Source organism: Xenopus tropicalis, chromosome 5 (assembly GCF_000004195.4).
Source record: "Xenopus tropicalis strain Nigerian chromosome 5, UCB_Xtro_10.0, whole genome shotgun sequence".
Lineage (NCBI taxonomy): Eukaryota > Metazoa > Chordata > Amphibia > Anura > Pipidae > Xenopus > Xenopus tropicalis.
In genome coordinates, this window is record NC_030681.2 from 42,382,664 (window position 1) to 42,400,877 (window position 18,214).

The window sequence follows — 18,214 nt, forward strand, 5'->3', positions numbered from 1 at the left end:
AGGGGGTGAACAATGCAGAGATTAAAAGGTGTGAACAACACAGGGAATTACATATTTAAACAATACAGCCTGATTACAGCCTGAATCTGAGGTGAGAACCATGCAGGGGGCCAGTTAATCACAGTACTGATACCACTTAGAGCTTACACAAGAGTAAGCCATCAAAGCAGCCAGACAGGTGGGGGGCCACACAGAGGGGGGTCGCGGGCCGCCAGTTGGACAGCACTGTTCTATTGCAACAATGAAAGCAGCCTGTGTGTTTATTTAACAACTCATCAGCTTGTACATGTATATGAGAAACACTCCTAATCCTTAATGCAAGCAAAAACTGCAAAGACCTTCCTTATATTAAGAAGAATTTTACACTGTAGTATGATGTAGACAAGATAGACAATTTGAAAATGTTGCAAAGCAGCAATAAAACAAACAATTGAAATATTTAGAAATGTTACATCATTTGAAAAAGGAGGTACCAGATGTGTGAGCTCTGCACCCAAAAGTTTATAAAATGGCAGTATGATCACTATCAAACTCTGGTGTCAGGGGACCACAGGGGCTGCCACCTCAGGGCCTCACCACTATCCCACAAGCCCCCACCCCAGTCAGGAGCTCCCCTACCCCAGTCCTGAGCTTCTCCAGGACTTAAACCAGACACAAACCTGCCCCCCGCACATCTTCTTCTTGTGCCTGTGATTAGGGGTGGGGGGGGGTCGTGAGCCAAGGTCCTCATGGGGGGGGGGGGGGCAGGCAGTGAGCCAAGGTCATCAGGGCCACCAGGTTTTTTCCCTGTGTCTTGTGAGCCCAGTCTGACCTTGAATATGAATAATGTGGGGCCAATTTACTTACAATCGTATGTTGGTCATTTTCACAAATTCATAATTTATTAAAACTAAAAAACACGGAAAAAAATTCAAGTGGTCATGTAGAAGTCCATGGGAGCTGTCCTAGGGAAATTGTAACAATCTTCATCACATTGGTGGTTCTAGTGGTTTTCTTGTTTTTTTTGTTTGTAAGCACACAACAATTCTTACAAAAATTAGGATTTCAAGGTTTTCTTATGTTTATTTTGTGCAGAATTCTTCATTCTTGCTTTTTAGATTAGGCGGGTTTGATAAATTACTTGCAATTTGTGGTTTTAATCAAAATGAGTTGAGTTTTCAAAAACCACTAAAATCAGAAAGTTGATAAATGGGCTTCAGTGTGTAGCTGTGGAATGATCAGAAGGAATGAAGACATGGTATTGTTGAGAGAAATTGCTCCTATCTTCCATCAAATTCCATGTTACTGACTTGGAAAAAGTGACCACATGTATTCCCAGGCCGGTGGATCATATTTTTTGCTTTTTTGATTTGAGCTAGGTCAAAATCGTCTAGTTGCCAATTGTTTAGTTCCATTGTGTGTAACAATGGCAGCGCTGATATTGCACGAACCAGCTTCCGCACTAAATCTGGATCTGGAGTGAAGAGGTCCTCAGTGCTAAAGTTTACATAGGTCAGATTTGGCAGATATTGTAGTATGGCAGTCAGGGAAAGCCAGCCGGCACTTTGAGCACAGTTATCAGAAAGATCCAAAAATGAAAGGTTTTCAAAGCCGCTATTTATATACGAAGCTGTAGAAAGAGTCAACAAGAGAAATATATTTATACATCTGTATGGGCCTCATTCATTTTAATGTCATATAAAATAATAAATAACACCCCCTTTACACCCTATGAACAAGTGCTGTCTTTACTATAACATCTGTATTAGTACCAAGCCTCGTCTGGACTGTGGGGGCACATCCTAATACTTTTTGTCATATTAAAGATGTTACATTGAAATGATAAATATTCTTTAAAGCAATCATCATAGGGCTACAAGATTTTTGTTCTGCTTCTAAGTGATTACCCCACACCCACACCTACAAACAGGGTTGTAGATAAAATATAGCAACATTTGGGTAAAGATGAACAATGCCAATGAGTTTTAGATTTTGAAGAATATCACACAAAATATATTGCCTAAAATTGTTAAGAGCTTTAAAATCACATAAGGGCTTATTTACATGCAGCAGGCAACTTATACTTTTCCCCGCAGTGAGATGCACATAAAACTTGTGTGCTGATGCAGGGGAACACTGTAGCTACTACACCTCCTGACCAGGGGGAAACTCCCTCAGCGCCCTGCATTGTGCCCAAGAATTGAGGGCAGACGTCATATTCACACTGAATTCCAGTGATGACACCAGCAAACACCGGAAATGATGCCAGGCAAATGCTTCCAATTTCCAATGAAGCACATACGTAGTTGTGTCTATTTTGGTAAATTGGACACAACTGTGGTAAATGCAGCATCAAGAGATTTGCCTGTTTGTGTCTGCAACTTTCACTTTGCACTTTGCACACTGCATCTAGGTAAGTGAATGCACCCTGTATAATTTAGGGATCAGATCTGGGTTTGGCTGTACATGAAGATTTTAGCCAAATCCAAACCCTTTAAAAAATGTTGGATCTGGTATTTGATGTGCCCCCAAATTTGAGTCTACCCAATATGAGATTTAAAAGCAAAGTGATCTATTCTGTAAAAAAAGTGTCACCACCTTTTGCTCCCTGAGTCCCATTAGGTAAATGAATGAATGAGGTACAAATATGATTTTTCCATTTTGTTAATATAATACATATCACTGTATAATATAATGGGAAAAAGAAAGCAGACATGCCAGCTCTTTTAGAATCAAAAAGTTGCAAACATAGGAACAACCAACTAAACATACCTAATGTCATCAAGTCATCATTGGTCAAGTTCCATCGTTTAAAAGCAAGTTCTGACAAGGTAGGAATGCGCCTCAATGTAGGTAATACTGCCTCCAGGCAAAACTTTACATCTGTTCCTCCAGGCAGCATAAGTGTCCTTATTGCATCAAGATGAGTCAAGTTGGCAGCTGGAATCAAACCCATGTACATTATCTAACATACTATGGTATGGGGGAAACAAATATAAAGAAATATATAGATAATGACTTACCCAGTTCTTCTACTGATTCCTTCCCTTCTTCTAGTAAATAATTTCCAGACAAATCCAATATTTCAATGCTAGAGAACATTTTTAAGCGGAATGCTGTCAACCACAAAATAAGAAGTCCAAATAGTAAAACAGTTTTATTGTTTAAGGGAACACACTTAGATTAATAGTCAGTTTCAATCTCATTATACTAAATTCCTGATTTTCACTGGGTGAAATGTATGGAAAAAATGCAGCCCTGCAATAACCATCCTAACTGATTTTCCAAGGTGTCACTTTTGGAGACTACTGCCCACATGCATACATATTGGCACCCTCAGTGAATTAAGGTTTCCTTCTTTAGTAAACACTGACCACAGTAATGAAAAAAAAAAACTCTCTCTCTGAATTGGAAATCATTTCTTCATCTGAAGCATTTGAGGTAATTTAAGACAAAGCAGTTTTACTGGGAAAGTGAGTAAAGAGACTGCCCTACACTAAAACTACCGGAAGACATGTACATGCACTCTATGGGGCTGATTTACTAACCCACGAATCCGACCCGAATTGGAAAAGTTCCGACTTGAAAACGAATATTTTGCGACTTTTTCGTATGTTTTGCGATTTTTTCGGATTCTGTACGAATTTTTCGGATCCAATAAGATTTTTGCGTAAAAACGCGAGTTTTTCGTATCCATTACGAAAGTTGCGTAAAAAGTTGCGCATTTTGCGTAGCGTTAAAACTTACGCGAAAAATGCGCAACTTTTCGCGTAAGTTTTAACGCTACACAAATTGCGCAACTTTTTACGCAACTTTCGTAATGGATAGGAAAACTCGCGTTTTTACGCAAAAATCGTATTGGATCCGAAAAATTCGTAAAGAATCCGAAAAAATCGCAAAACATACGAAAAAATCGCAAAGTACCGATCATTACGAAAAAAACGCAATCGGACTCCATTCGACCCGTTCGTGGGTAAGTAAATCAGCCCCTATATGTGCCAACATTCTTGATATTTTTGGCCATAACTTGGCATACCCCAACCTGCTCTGACCCACTATTACTCTTTCCATTAATATTAACCCCTCTTTGCTGTGAAGTTTGCACAGTGCCAAGATGATGGCAACAATTGCCATGTATGTATGTTTAATAAAAAAAAACTTGAGACCTTTGGTCCTACTGCATCCTGCTGGTACCTAGGATGCATAATGACTAATAGCCATGTCTGCTTAACAATTAAGCAGACACAGCTTAAATTTTATTTTTCACTAAAGCTTTCCCAAATTGTTCTGAAAACAGGTCCATGTTATCATGCAGCTTATCATTTGTCAAATACTGCAAACATGTTTTTATACATACCACTATACTGTAAGTATGCAAGAGTTTTTTTTTTTATTAAAAAAAGAAATAGAGAAGAAGCTGGTGTAGAATGGCTACTTACCAAGACTCCTGAGAGCTTTCGCACTCAAACAACAGTCAATTAATTTCAGTTCTTTAAGCTCATGGCAACATAAGGAAATTGATTCTGCAATACTCTCCATGCCATCTCCAATGTTGGAGATATGAGATATGGATAACCTCTTTAACTTCTTCAGACTTAAAATGCCTTCAGCTGTACAAATAAAGGAGAATGCTTATGATAATAACAGTGTAAAACACAAGGGTGATGCAGAGCTAGAAGCATTTTCTATCATATTAGTGGAAGCCTCAAATTTTACAAGACTATGTCACATATCAACTACCCACTATGTGCTTCATTTTCTTTTATTTTTTCTGGTATTTATATAGTGCAAACACATTTCTGCAGTGCATTACAGCGATTATGCATCATTCACATCAGTCCCTGCCTCATAGTAGCTTATGTCAGAAGTCTGGTTACTGCTTACAGATTCAGCTGTATAATACAACTACTAATACAAGTACTAACTCACTTGTGTGTCTAAGGGTATAACAATAATCTTCAGACTCAATATATTTTGTACAAAATAAAATATATTTATTGCTGGGTCTTATTAACAAGATGCAGCAGAGGCGGTCAATGCAGTTTTAAAGGACATGTAAAGCCTACATTTGCCTACAATGCATATCAGTTGGGCACATCTCCCCCACCCAAATGGCATCATTTGTACTGCAAATATCCCCTCCGCTTGCCAGCACCATCACATTTTCCTAAGCCAAATAGCAGCTTTCACCTGGCGGCCATTTTTCCTCTGATACATAATTGGATACATTTAAATCTGCAAACAGCATACACACACACAGACCCTTATTCAGCATACATTTCATCAAGAATACAGGCTCACACAGACACAACTGTCTTTGATAAAAGTTCTGCTTTGTTTGAGCTGAGCTCAGGAGAGAAGGTTGGGAGAAAAATATTGAATCAGACAGCTAGAGCTGAGTTTCTATGGGAACCAGCAATGCCATCTCTTCACTGGCTGCTAGACTGGGGGCCGTGTTTGGTAATCTGAGCTTAGAACAACTGAGCATGCCCGCAAGCCAACAGCCAAAGCAAATTCCTGAAGGAAGGGGGCGGAGTGGGTTACAGGAGGAGAAGGAAATCTAAGTGATTAAGGAGATGTTGCAGCCTTACTATTAACCTCTGGACAACCAGTGTGGCAGGTATTGAAATATTTCAAAGAGGCTGCTCACTGATTACATTTTTGTGTGTGGGGTTTACTTGTCCTTTAAATGCATAAAATAGTAGCGCATGGAGCCAGCACAGAAAGATGTTAAACGCTGTCCCTAAACCCTACTACTCTACTTAAACTTACAGAAATTAAGATCCTTTTTTATGGCTGATGGCCCACAGAGCGTGTTAATAGCCTGTGGGCGACTAACTTCTTCAAAATTATTTTCCACCAACAACAATAGAAGTCGCTGGTGGAAAGGCCTACACATCACTTCTGCTTTCTAAAGTTGCATGACATTTTCCCATGACAAGAACAGAGGTGTTACTGGCTTTAAAGTTTTACAGCCCAACCTGTTCTCTATCCCTACTGTTTTCCCAGAAACAATTAGCATTCACCCCCCAGGGAAATGCAGTTAACCTATTTGCAATATATATATATATATATATGTAAGGAGTATGGGGGCTAAAATCATACCTTTATTTTATACCTTTATTAGCAATCTAAGATGCATTTAATATAGGAAATATTGTTTTAAAGATAAGAAGTCTAAACAACTGTACAAACAATTGTGTAACTATACTGCAATCTCCAAACAGTTAAGTGAATGGCTTTGTTCTACCACATATTAAAAGACTAAATTATGAATGGATTACCCTTCTGTGAAGGGTTCTTAATAAATTACTGTAAAATACATATTTTAGGCTAGTGCCACACAGGGCTGCAGTTCAAGAATCGGCCCCTACACTGGCACCAGCCTCCTACCTTGCCTGCGTCCGGAAGCATTGTCTCTACCCGGGTACAGGCACACGTGACAGGTATCGGCTGTGATATTCAAACTTTTGCTGATATCTGCTGCGTCTGCCTGCACTCAGGTGGGGACAGTGCTTCCAGGTGCAGGCAACGTAGGAGACAGAAGACAGCATAGGGGTTGATTTTCAGCTTGCATTTTTCCACAGGCCAAAAATCAATCCCCTATCGCACTAGCCTAAAGGTCCCCATACACGGGCCGATATCAGCTGCCAATATAGGTCCTTTAGACCAATTCAGCAGCTTATCTGCCCGTGTATGGGCACCATCGTGAGGCCAAATGAGCGGATCTTACAGTGTATGGCCACCTATATTCTTCTGTCTGGTACTGTATAATTTACCCTTGCATTGACAATCAGTACTTAATTCTAAGCATAAAATGCTGAGTTTCCCTCTCACACATGTATATCTTTGTGAATATATTTATTAGCTTACTTAAATGTGTATGAAGACATATTTTTCTAATTTCTAGAAATACTTACCCAGAGTTTTTGCATCATTCTTGTCTATTTTAATGTTATGGAAAACCAATTTTTCAAGCCCTACTAGATTACACAAACCCTCTAATAGTCCACCTGTAGAAAAACAAAAAAACATTATTGTGTGATGAAAAGAGTTGTTTTGCTGGCAGAGATCCTGGGAAGGTACAAAAATTAGCTTTTACTATTACTATTTTGATTAAAGGAAGAGATAGGATTACCGTATATATTCATCATCAGACAAAATCCTTCTCTGTGAAATGTATTGGGTTATTAGTTTATGAAGCTACACAGGGAGGCAGATTCATTTAAAACTCAAATTCTTTTTAAATTTAGAAAAACTTGATTTTCTTGATTGCAAAAAACTTGATTGTGTTAAATTGCACAATAAAAACCTCAAGCTCACTAAAATTGCATTCTACCCTTTATTTTCAATCTGCTTATTTTCAAACTGGCTTGAGTTTTGAAAATAAACCAGAATTTCTCCAGCTTTTCCATGCTGAATTTTTTATTCAAGCTTTTGAGGTTTTTCATTTAATAAATTTTAAACTTCCATTTTGGAAAACTTGATTTAGAAAATAATCATTATGGCTTTTTTTGTAACGCAAAAGCACAAATTATGGTAAAACTAGTTAAATTTCTAGGAAAAGCTTACTGTAATTTTTAAGCCAAAAAGACTATTCTTAAAAAATTGTAATTGTTTTCACATACCCACAGAACATAGCTTCCAGAATATTTTGAAAAAGAGACAGTTTCACTTTAATTGGTTAATGAAACTTGGGTAAATGACTCGAGGCAATGCCTGCCAAGTATACTGCCAGAAAATACATACATAAATACTCACGTTCTTATTTTTAAAGAAATTATGCTCAGGGGATCCAAAAAGACCCCTAAATGGCCTGACTGAACTTGCCCTTTTGGTACTTCTGGGTTTTCATCTTCCTGTTCCAAAGCTTTGGGGACAACATTATCTATTTAACTTTCATCAGTCTAAAACAATAAGAAAGATTGAACCAATCTCTTATAGTCATGGGTTAAGTTGTCCATACACGTTAAGATCCGCTCGCTTGGTGAGGTCGCCAAGCGAATGGATCTTCTCCCGATATCCCCACCTAGGGGTGGGCGATATCGGGAAAATGTAGGCTAATTCGATCGTTTGGCCCTGGGGCAGCAATGGCACAGTTGGTTCGGGGACTATCAGACTGAATCTTTTAACCTGTCCAATCTATATCTGGCCAATTTCAGACCGATTTCGGCAGCTACAATTGGCCGTGTATGGCCACCTTTACTATACTGATTCAAAGTAGCTCCTTGTTAGTGAATGGGGGGATCAGGGTTAAGATTTTATTTACTGTGAACAGCAATTTATTGGATGGTCAATGCAACATACAGAGATTCGGGGCTTTTTGCTGCCTAGCCAAGTAATGACTCCATGGGAGGCCAACAAGTTGCGCAGAGTGATTGCTTAAAAGGAACAGCATGAGCATTTTGCTGCCTGCTGCCAGAACTTTTAATTGTCTGGGTGGCAAAAAGGCTGGAATCAACATGTGCACCATTGCCCTAAGAAGGCAATGAGACTTTGGAAAATAGGTAGAAGTTCAATTTGTGTGACATTTACTACTGCCTAAAATATATATACATTTCAAATTTTTTTAAGTGAAGTCATATTTTAGAGTATAGAGAAAAGTTCCAACATATTCACTTCACTGTGCATAATGACAAAGCTTCAGGAAAAGGTAATTAATATTCTAAATACCTTGTAGATGTTCACTGTGTAGGTTTAATATACTCAGTGTTTTCATCTCCGTCATTTGTACAATTCTTCTCTCATCTTCAATGCTTAGTTTGGTGCTATCAACATTTAAATCTTGTATATTCTTACAGGATTCCAAAACACCCACCAAGGATCCAGTTATTCCTGAACTTCTTTTAATGTTCAGTCGAAGACTGTCAGCGGAGCAACATATTTTGCCCAGGTATTTTATATCTTTTTTATTTAATTGGTGAAAATCTCTGAGTGTAACCTCCAAAGTCTGAATTGACTGATTCCAATCAAAAAATAATTTGACTGCTTTCTCTGGAATATAATTGTCACAAACACTGGACTGTGCACTTTTGGAATCTCTGTCCATAGTGCTTTCACTTGGTACAGTGGCAAAAGTACCAGATAGATCCAACTTTATCAGTTGTAATGCACTAAGGCAGTTTGGTAAGTATAGGAAAAATTCAATATGGTGAGAAGAGATATTATGGGAATTAATATACAAGCATTTCTCAGAAAAGAGAGTTTCAAAATCTTGACTTAATTCTTTTTTGGTGGAGCTTTCAAAGAAAAGGTTAAGCCCAAACTCTACCAACTCTGTACTGTAATTATTTTTGTCATGTTTGTGTACTTCGGCAACATGTTTTACAACTTTCTGTGTTGCTACTTTGGATGATCCACAAGTATATAAGAGGAGATTTTTATATTTAGTGGTGATATCAAAAACAGAAACAATCTTATTTAAAAAATCTTCTCCTTTAGTAACATCTGAGTTGTCTTCAGAAGATAGAAGTTGAGAGAGTCTCCTCCCGGCAATGTATTCCTGAAATGTTGTATGAAAATATCTGTAAACGGCCTTGCGCCTCTGAGCAGTGTATTTATTTAGCAGGCCTATATTTAAGAGAACCTCTTCCTTAATTTTAGACAGATGCTTCTCATTAAAGTCAAATCTTTGTTCAAACAACCCATCCAGGGCCAGATCTCCAAATTTCCTGATGTTTGCAGCTAGGATGTTTGCACTAAGGTGTCTAATTTTGTACTTTTTTTTTTCAACCATTAGGTCATATAATGTACTGAACAGTGTTGTCTGGGTGTTCATTTGAAAATCGCTTTCCCCCATCCGAAGAGCGCAAGCAATTACGACAAATAAGGGGGTCTTCATAAGGTTCTGCATAAAACTTGATTCTTCTAACTGGAACAACAAGCCATTTGCTTCATCCTCTTCTAAAACATTTGCAATTAACTGTTTAGCATTATCTAAAGAAAAATCACTTGTTTCAGCAATAAGCGCACCACACCTCCTCAGTTTTCCAATTGTCTCTGTTCTTGTACTCACAATCACTGTGCTGTTAAATTTAGGATTGTTTTTAATAAGTTCTTCAATTTCTGTGCAGCTCTCCGACTGAAATTCATCATACCCATCAAGCAAGAACAATACTTTTCTTCCTAAATGCCATATTTTATTCAGAAATTCTTTTTTATTCCATGAGTAAGTTATAGGAAAAAGCTGGTCAGAGAGTGTTTCATAGAGCCCTTCGCTAGCACCACGCAGGGTGACAAAGAAGACAAGTTTAAAATCTGCTAATGCTCTACATTTTTCAGATGCCCAAAGCATAGCAATTCTCTTGAGTATAGTTGTTTTCCCCTTCCCTGCTTCTCCTTCAATAACACAAGGGCTTTCCAGTTGTTCCAACATTTCACTTAACGTCAACTGTTTTTCCCTTCGGTTAAGGGTTCCTTTCCTCCAGAGCAATGGATCTGTAAATGTTCGGTCTAAATCAAAAATGATATCGATGTCAGTGTCCTCACCCAGCGGATTAAATTTCTTGAAAAAGGGGTATTGATACAGACGCTTTAAGTGGTCAGCTAGGTTTTCTAAATCTTCTTCTGTGACTCCACTCTGAACTCCTGTATGGAAAATAAAAAAGAGTAAATCAAGGAAATTCAGCCAAGCTTCCTCAGAAAGGCTCAGAAAGGTAAAGCAGACATGGAATGCTCAGGCATGCTATACTGTATATGTTAAAGGGGTGGTTCACCTTTAAGGTAATTTATAGAATGATATAGAATGGACTTTCTAAGAAATTTTTCAATTGGTCTTTATTATTTATTTTTTATAGTTTTTTTTTATCTGCCTTTTTCGTCTGACTCTTTCCAACTTTAAAATGGAGGTGAATTACTTATTTTTCTATTCAGGCCCTCTCCTATTTATATACCAGTCTCTCATTCAAACCATTCCCTGGTTGCTAAGGTAATTTAAACCCTAGCAAACAGATAACTGCTGAAATTCCAAAATAGAGAGTTGCTGACAAAAATGTGAAAATAGTGAAGTGAAAATAATTTAAAAAAAATACTAATAATAATAAAATGAAAACCAATTGCAAATCTTACCTTTTACATCATACTGAAAATTAACTTAAAGTTGAACAACCTCTTTAACAAGATTGCAAAGGAGTTACAGACCAGTTTTGGTCAAAAGAAATATAGGTTGCTCTGACTCAAAATTACATATTTTGCCTGACTTTACTGAGGAATAAAACATTTTGGCACTATTGTATATTATGGAAGAAATATATACAGTGGAGGAAATAATGATTTGACCCCTCACTGATTTTGTAAGTTTGTCAAATGACAAAGAAATGAAAAGTCTCAGAACAGTATCATTTCAATGGTAGGTTTATTTTAACAGTGGCAGATAGCACATCAAAAGGAAAATCGAAAAAATAACTTTAAATAAAAGATAGCAACTGATTTGCATTTCATTGAGTGAAATAAGTTTTTGAACCCCTACCAACCATTAAGAGTTCTGGCTCCCACAGAGTGGTTAGACACTTCTACTCAATTAGTCAACCTCATTAAGGACACCTGTCTTAACTAGTCACCTGTATAAAAGACACCTGTCCACAGAATCAATCAATCAAGCAGACTCCAAACTCTCCAACATGGGAAAGACCAAAGAGCTGTCCAAGGATGTCAGAGACAAAATTGTAGACCTGCACAAGGCTGGAATGGGCTACAAAACCATTAGCAAGAAGCTGGGAGAGAAGGTGACAACTGTTGGTGCGATTGTTCGAAAATGGAAGGAGCACAAAATGACCTCGCTCTGGGGCTCCACGCAAGATCTCGTGGGGTGTCAATGATTCTGAGAAAGGTGAAAAAGCATCCTAGAACTACACGGGAGGAGTTAGTTAATGACCTCAAATTAGCAGGGACCACAGTCACCAAGAAAACCATTGGAAACACATTACACCGCAATGGATTAAAATCCTGCAGGGCTCGCAAGGTCCCCCTGCTCAAGAAGGCACATGTGCAGGCCCGTCTGAAGTTTGCCAATGAACACCTGAATGATTCTGTGAGTGACTGGGAGAAGGTGCTGTGGTCTGATGAGACCAAAATAGAGCTCTTTGGCATTAACTCAACTCGCTGTGTTTGGAGGAAGAAAAATGCTGCCTATGACCCCCAAAACACCGTCCCCACCGTCAAGCATGGGGGTGGAAACATTTTGCTTTGGGGGTGTTTTTCTGCTAAGGGCACAGGACAACTTATTCGCATTAACGGGAAAATGGACGGAGCCATGTATCGTGAAATCCTGAACGACAACCTCCTTCCCTCTGCCAGGAAACTGAAAATGGGTCGTGGATGGGTGTTCCAGCACGACAATGACCCAAAACATACAGCAAAGGCAACAAAGGAGTGGCTCAAGAAGAAGCACATTAAAGTCATGGAGTGGCCTAGTCAGTCTCCGGACCTTAATCCAATAGAAAACCTATGGAGGGAGCTCAAGCTCAGAGTTGCACAGAGACAGCCTCGAAACCTTAGGGATTTAGAGATGATCTGCAAAGAGGAGTGGACCAACATTCCTCCTAAAATGTGCGCAAACTTGGTCATCAATTACAAGAAACGTTTGACCTCTGTGCTTGCAAACAAGGGTTTTTCCACTAAGTATTAAGTCTTTTTTGTTAGAGGGTTCAAAAACTTATTTCACTCAATGAAATGCAAATCAGTTGCTATCTTTTATTTAAAGTTATTTTTTCGATTTTCCTTTTGATGTGCTATCTGCCACTGTTAAAATAAACCTACCATTGAAATGATACTGTTCTGAGACTTTTCATTTCTTTGTCATTGGACAAACTTACAAAATCAGTGAGGGGTCAAATAATTATTTCCTCCACTGTATATATATATTATGGGAGAAATTTAAAAATTAAAGGTCCTTTAATGGAGCATTTAGCATGATTCTTTTCAAGTTTATTGGCCAGTAGGGTGGTAGATGGCACCAGGTCTGTAGTTGTTCCATAGTCAAATCACCCTGCACACATGGCCTGTGCCATATTCATATCTTCAGGAACATCTATTTACATAGGAGACCCAGGAATGCCTGTTATGGCAGATATTGGCACTGTGCACTAACTGTCATTATGTATAAAACCTGTGCCCATGTTTAAAACGAAACAAAATGTGTGCCAGATATTAGTCTACATTGCAAGGAAACTAAGCATTACTTACGCTGTCCAATCAAGTCTTCATAGAAAAAAGGATCTTGATTTTCGAGGGACTGAAGTAACCGAGTGCAGGACTCTGTGCCTTTTTTTAAAATAACATTAAGCAGTTCTCTTGTTAGATCTTGTGCCACCTTACAGGACAGAATTTCCTCCATCTCACCCATAGAAAGAATATTTCTTGTGAACAGGTCATTAGTTATCTGTACAGCAATCGTCCTTCCCATTCTCTGAACCAGCTCTGCATAGTTTTTCCTAATTAAATCCACTAAAGAAAAGAAAAAATGGGATGAACTTACTTCTGCAATGTAAACCGTAGCATTAAACTGGACATACACAACGTGATACTTAATAATAGTCTGTTATGTCATCCATCCTTAATTAAAGGATCCGGATTTTTCAGGGATTCAGACACAAAGTGTTTTTGTAACTGAGAACTCTAAACTTAAGTTGTAGAGATAGGCGGGGCAGGGCTATGATGAGGTGATCGGTCATTGGCTAATCACTTCGTCATTTACTTCAAGTTCTGGCGGTATTTCCTAATTTAAAAATCTGGACAAGCACTTTTCACCTATACATCCCTTCAAAAAACAGGGCTGTCCAGGTTCACCTGGACAGGTGGCAACCCTATGTGACATGCATTAAATCATAATTGCCATATTTTAAAAACTTTTACGGACATTTGCACTGCAAATAATAAATTGCAATTATGTCTGCACATTAAATGCTCCAGTCTTGTCCAGTTTTATAAATATAAACAAGGGCAGGGAAAATACGTTCAAGTGAGAATAATTCTGCTCTTGGCACAATTTATAAATGAGCCCCACCTAAGTTGGTCAATAGCGGGCTAATTCAGTCGTTTGAGCCTAGGGCCGAATGATCGAATTAAAACAACGGGCATAGGCATCGTCTAACCAAGGACCGCATCAACGACTGATGCAGTTCATGATCCAATGGAAAATTAAACCCACCTAATCGAGATCTGACAATTTTAGGTCAAATCTAGGTCAGGTAGGCCTGTCGAAGGTGCCCAAACATGGGCAGATAAGCTGCCAAATCGGTCTAAAGGATCCAAATCGGCAGTTAAAATTTGCCCATGTATGGCCATCTACTGTATATGCCTTGTAAGCATGGAGCTAAATTGTGAAAATTTGTCTGCTGATATTTTTCACATATATATTTTGATAAATCTAGCCCAGAACATCTTGCCTTAAAAAACAAGGAAACTGATATGATCTGTTAATGGAATGCACATACGGATAACTTACTTAACTTGGGAAACTGATATTCTTGAGTTTTGACCAAAGATCACCTTAAAAAAAACAAACAAAAAACAATTATTTAACATACATTACTTAAACGGGAAAACTTATATTGAGAAAATGCAGACAAAAATCTCTTGTGCCACTGGCCTAAGGTTAGGGCAACAAAGGGGACTATTTTACCTAATGTGTTCATGTGTTATGTAGATAGTGGTTAGGAACTAGCTGCTAGGGGCCTCGGAGTAGGTTTAGACTGCTGGGAAATACAGGAGAGGCGAGACCACAGTGAGATTATGGCAAATGTGTTTGGTGCTGTCTGGCTCACTTTCTAGTCACTGAAAAAAACATCTCTAATATTTTGGTTACTTGCATCAGTAGCGTGTCATTGTCCTAAAAGTAATATTGTGGTCTGCTCTCAGGCATAATATATATAACAGAGTTAATATTTACCTTTCCTATAACAGTTCAGTTTGAAAATGAAAAAAATATGCATTTTAACCTAATATCAGACATAATAGCTTAACTCACCACCCATATGAATGTAGTTCAGATAAAGCAACCAACATGAAAAACTTTTACATGTATTTTAGCTTCCTTGAACATTATTTATACAAATAAGATATTGCTATACCCATACTGTACTGTATACACAGTCATCAGAATTGTCATTTAAAATGTAATAGATGGGTAGGTGTAGACCATTAGTATTCTCTTAGTAAATAACCAAGGGAGCAGGCAAAGAGATGTTATATTTGACAAGCAAAGTGCGTATTTCTTTAAAACAATCCTAAATCATGCCCAGAAGTCTTTAGAAGCCTGGAAGAAAGGCAAAGCATTCCTCCCTAATGCTTTTACTTTACCTTGCGAAGATCAGGAAGCACAGAAAGTTCCTACACAGGCAACAAGTGTATTCCAACGCTGTGTGCCTTCCACGCCTCGCTTTAAAAATGAAATGCTCATTGCAGCACTGCCAAGAAACAGACACTAGTGTTGATTCTGTACTCCACACAAACTTCTTTTTTCTTTTCTCTTCCTCTTCCTGGAAAGCTCGGGTTTCAGGTTTTGTCATTACAACATTATTACTGCAGGGCCTTGGGGGATGGTGCAAACTTTAAGGCTTCCCAGAGAGTGTCCCTGGCACATTCTTCACAATTGATAAGATAATGTGCTGCACACAACAGCAAACAAACATTGTGCAGCTTACCTATCCAACAAAGCAACCAATTATAACAAAAATATACCTGCAGCAGATAGGTTGTGAGCACCTTTGGCTAGTGCCCCAGGGGCTGATTCTCTGTCTGCTGAAAAACACAGGGCAAGAATCAGCCCCTATGCTGGAACCAGCCTGCTACCTTGCCTGCATCCTGAAGCATTGTGTTCGCCTAGGTGCAGGCAGATGCAGATGCTTCTGGGCAGGGTAGCAGGCTAGCTAGTGCCACACAGCAAATTCTCGGCCTGCTAATAAGTACAGGCCTCTCAGAGCATACACTGTGTGCATTTCAGAGGAAAATGTATACTTTGCCAGGACAAGGGCACACTAAATTCAGGGCAGACACAGCTGATTGCCATTATCTTCCTTGCTGTATTTAAAACAGTGGAGAAATAGGTGCACCTCAGGGCAGGCACACACACAGCAGAATGTAGGTCCATCCAAAGATGATTATTTTCACGTTTTACAGGTAAACAATCCTACAATCATGCCTCCGAGGCAGATACTGTCATTTTCAGAGTAGCGCAGGGAATGGATCCGCTTCTCTAAGCCTGTTGGAAAAAAGCAGGACTGGGAGAAGAGGATCTAAGCTATGTGTGCCCTTGTCCTTGTGGAAATGTCTGCGCTATTTAAATAGCAGGAAATAAATGGAATAATAATTTTAAAAAAACTGTATTTGTCCATTTGCTTTATCCAATCACTCTTTTTGTCTCCCCAATGCCTCTACCCTGCCCCTTATCTATACTTATGATAATGAGGCAACAGACAGACTAGTCCTTTGTCCTTTTTTTAAAACAAACGAACAGGTAAGAAAAAAAATCAGCTTCTTGGGCAATTTAGTTTTCCTTTAACTAAGTAAGGTAAGAGCTGGCAGTTTCTTGGCCTGCGAATAAATGCTAGTCGAGAAACAGCCTAAACACTCAACTTCGTTTTTTGATGTGTCTGCACAGACAGGCACAGCATTAGCCTGGGTGAAGATGGAGCAGATTTCTCAGGATTTCCCAGGATTTCCCATAGTTCTTAAATAACTCTACTTAGCCCATTAGGGCTGGAGATAGACAGCACAAATGTAAGGATATACAGTAAACATTGCTGGGGCTGTAATTAAGAAACTTTAATTAGATCCAGAGTTAGAACAAAAATTTTGTGCCTAAAAAATGTCTTGGACTGTTGTGCAATCTGTTTCACCCTTTGATAAACATTTCCCATTGTGTCTATGCTACCTTTGTGAACACCCAAAACACACTCCTCTGTTCCCTATTAACAACAACCGAGACAATCTATGTTAAAGGAACAGTAACACCAAAAAATGAAAGTGTATAAAAGTAACTAAAATATAATGTGCTGCTGCCCTGCACTGGTAAAAGTTGTGTGTTTACTTCAGAAAGTCTACTATAATTTATATAAATAAGCTGCTACGTAGCCATGGGGGCAGCCATTCAAAGGAGAAAAGGCACAGGCACATAGCAGATAACAGATAAAACGCTATTGTATTCTACAGAACTTATCTGTTATCTGCTATGTAACCTGTGCCTTTTCTCCTTTTTTCCAGCTTGAATGGCTGCCCCCATGGCTACACAGCAGCTTATTATATAAATTATAGTAGTGTTTCTGTAGCAAACACACCAGTTTTACCAGTGCAGGGCAACAGTGCATTATATTTTTATTACTTTAAAGCTCTTTCATTTTTTGGTGTTACTGTTCCTTTAACATTTATAAGAATTTAACAGAGGTAAACTGAACTCGGACATACTAAAGGTGGCTATACACGTTCTGATTCTAGCTGCCGAAATTGATTCTTTAGACTGATTCAGCAGCTTATCTGCCGGTGTTTGGGCACAAACGACGGGCCTGGCTAACCATCATCTGGCCTGAAATCAGCCAGATCTCAATCGGGCAGGTTTGATTTTTCCATCGGATCAGAGACCGCATCGGTTTGTTGATGTGGTCCCCAAACCGACAGTGCCTATACCCACTGCTCTATTTCGATTGTTTGGCCCCAGTGCCAAACAAATTAATTAGCCCAATATCGCTCACTCGTAGGTGGGGATATTGGGAGAAGAGCCACTTGCTTCTCCCAAAGTCAGTGTTGGACTGGCCCACCAGGAAAACTCTCAGTGGGCCCTCCTTCCCCTAACCATTTGGACTATTTTATGGTTTTACCCTATTTCTAAATGGGAACAAAGAGGAGAAATAGATGGACGGATAGATGCTAGAATTTAAAGAACAAAAAACTATGAGAATAAAGAGAGTAACTGAGGAAGGAGGAAATTCAGTTTGGATAGTGGGTCTATGGACTAAGGTTTTCAAGAATTCCAGTCCAAAACTGTACTAAGGTATTGGCATAAAGTGCACTCTTTGACATCCAACAACCATATATTACAGTGCAGAGCATTTTGTATTTAAAAAAAACTCTAACATAAAGAGTAATGGATTTTTTTTATTATATCCACAATTTTATAATAAAATTATGGCTACAAGGTTAGGGGAACTGTAATGGGATGCAAATAAAAAAAACACACTTTTCACTTGGGAAATGCAGCCAGATAGATGGATCCAGCCAGATAGCTCTAGAGCAGTGCTGTCCA

General features: G+C 38.7%; 1 protein-coding gene across 1 annotated transcript; it reads right to left on the reverse strand.

Moving 5' to 3' along the window:
* Window positions 1-244: 244 nt before the first annotated feature.
* nlrc4 (NLR family, CARD domain containing 4) lies at window positions 245-16,176 on the reverse strand. Its single transcript, XM_002933867.5, has 9 exons — window positions 15,277-16,176; window positions 14,423-14,466; window positions 13,162-13,422; window positions 8,653-10,566; window positions 6,900-6,992; window positions 4,419-4,589; window positions 3,003-3,095; window positions 2,752-2,919; window positions 245-1,609 (listed from the first exon to the last, which is right to left on the reverse strand). Coding segments are annotated over exons 2-9 (3,051 nt in total). The 5' UTR covers window positions 14,424-14,466; window positions 15,277-16,176; the 3' UTR covers window positions 245-1,259.
* Between the last annotated feature and the right edge of the window lie 2,038 nt (window positions 16,177-18,214).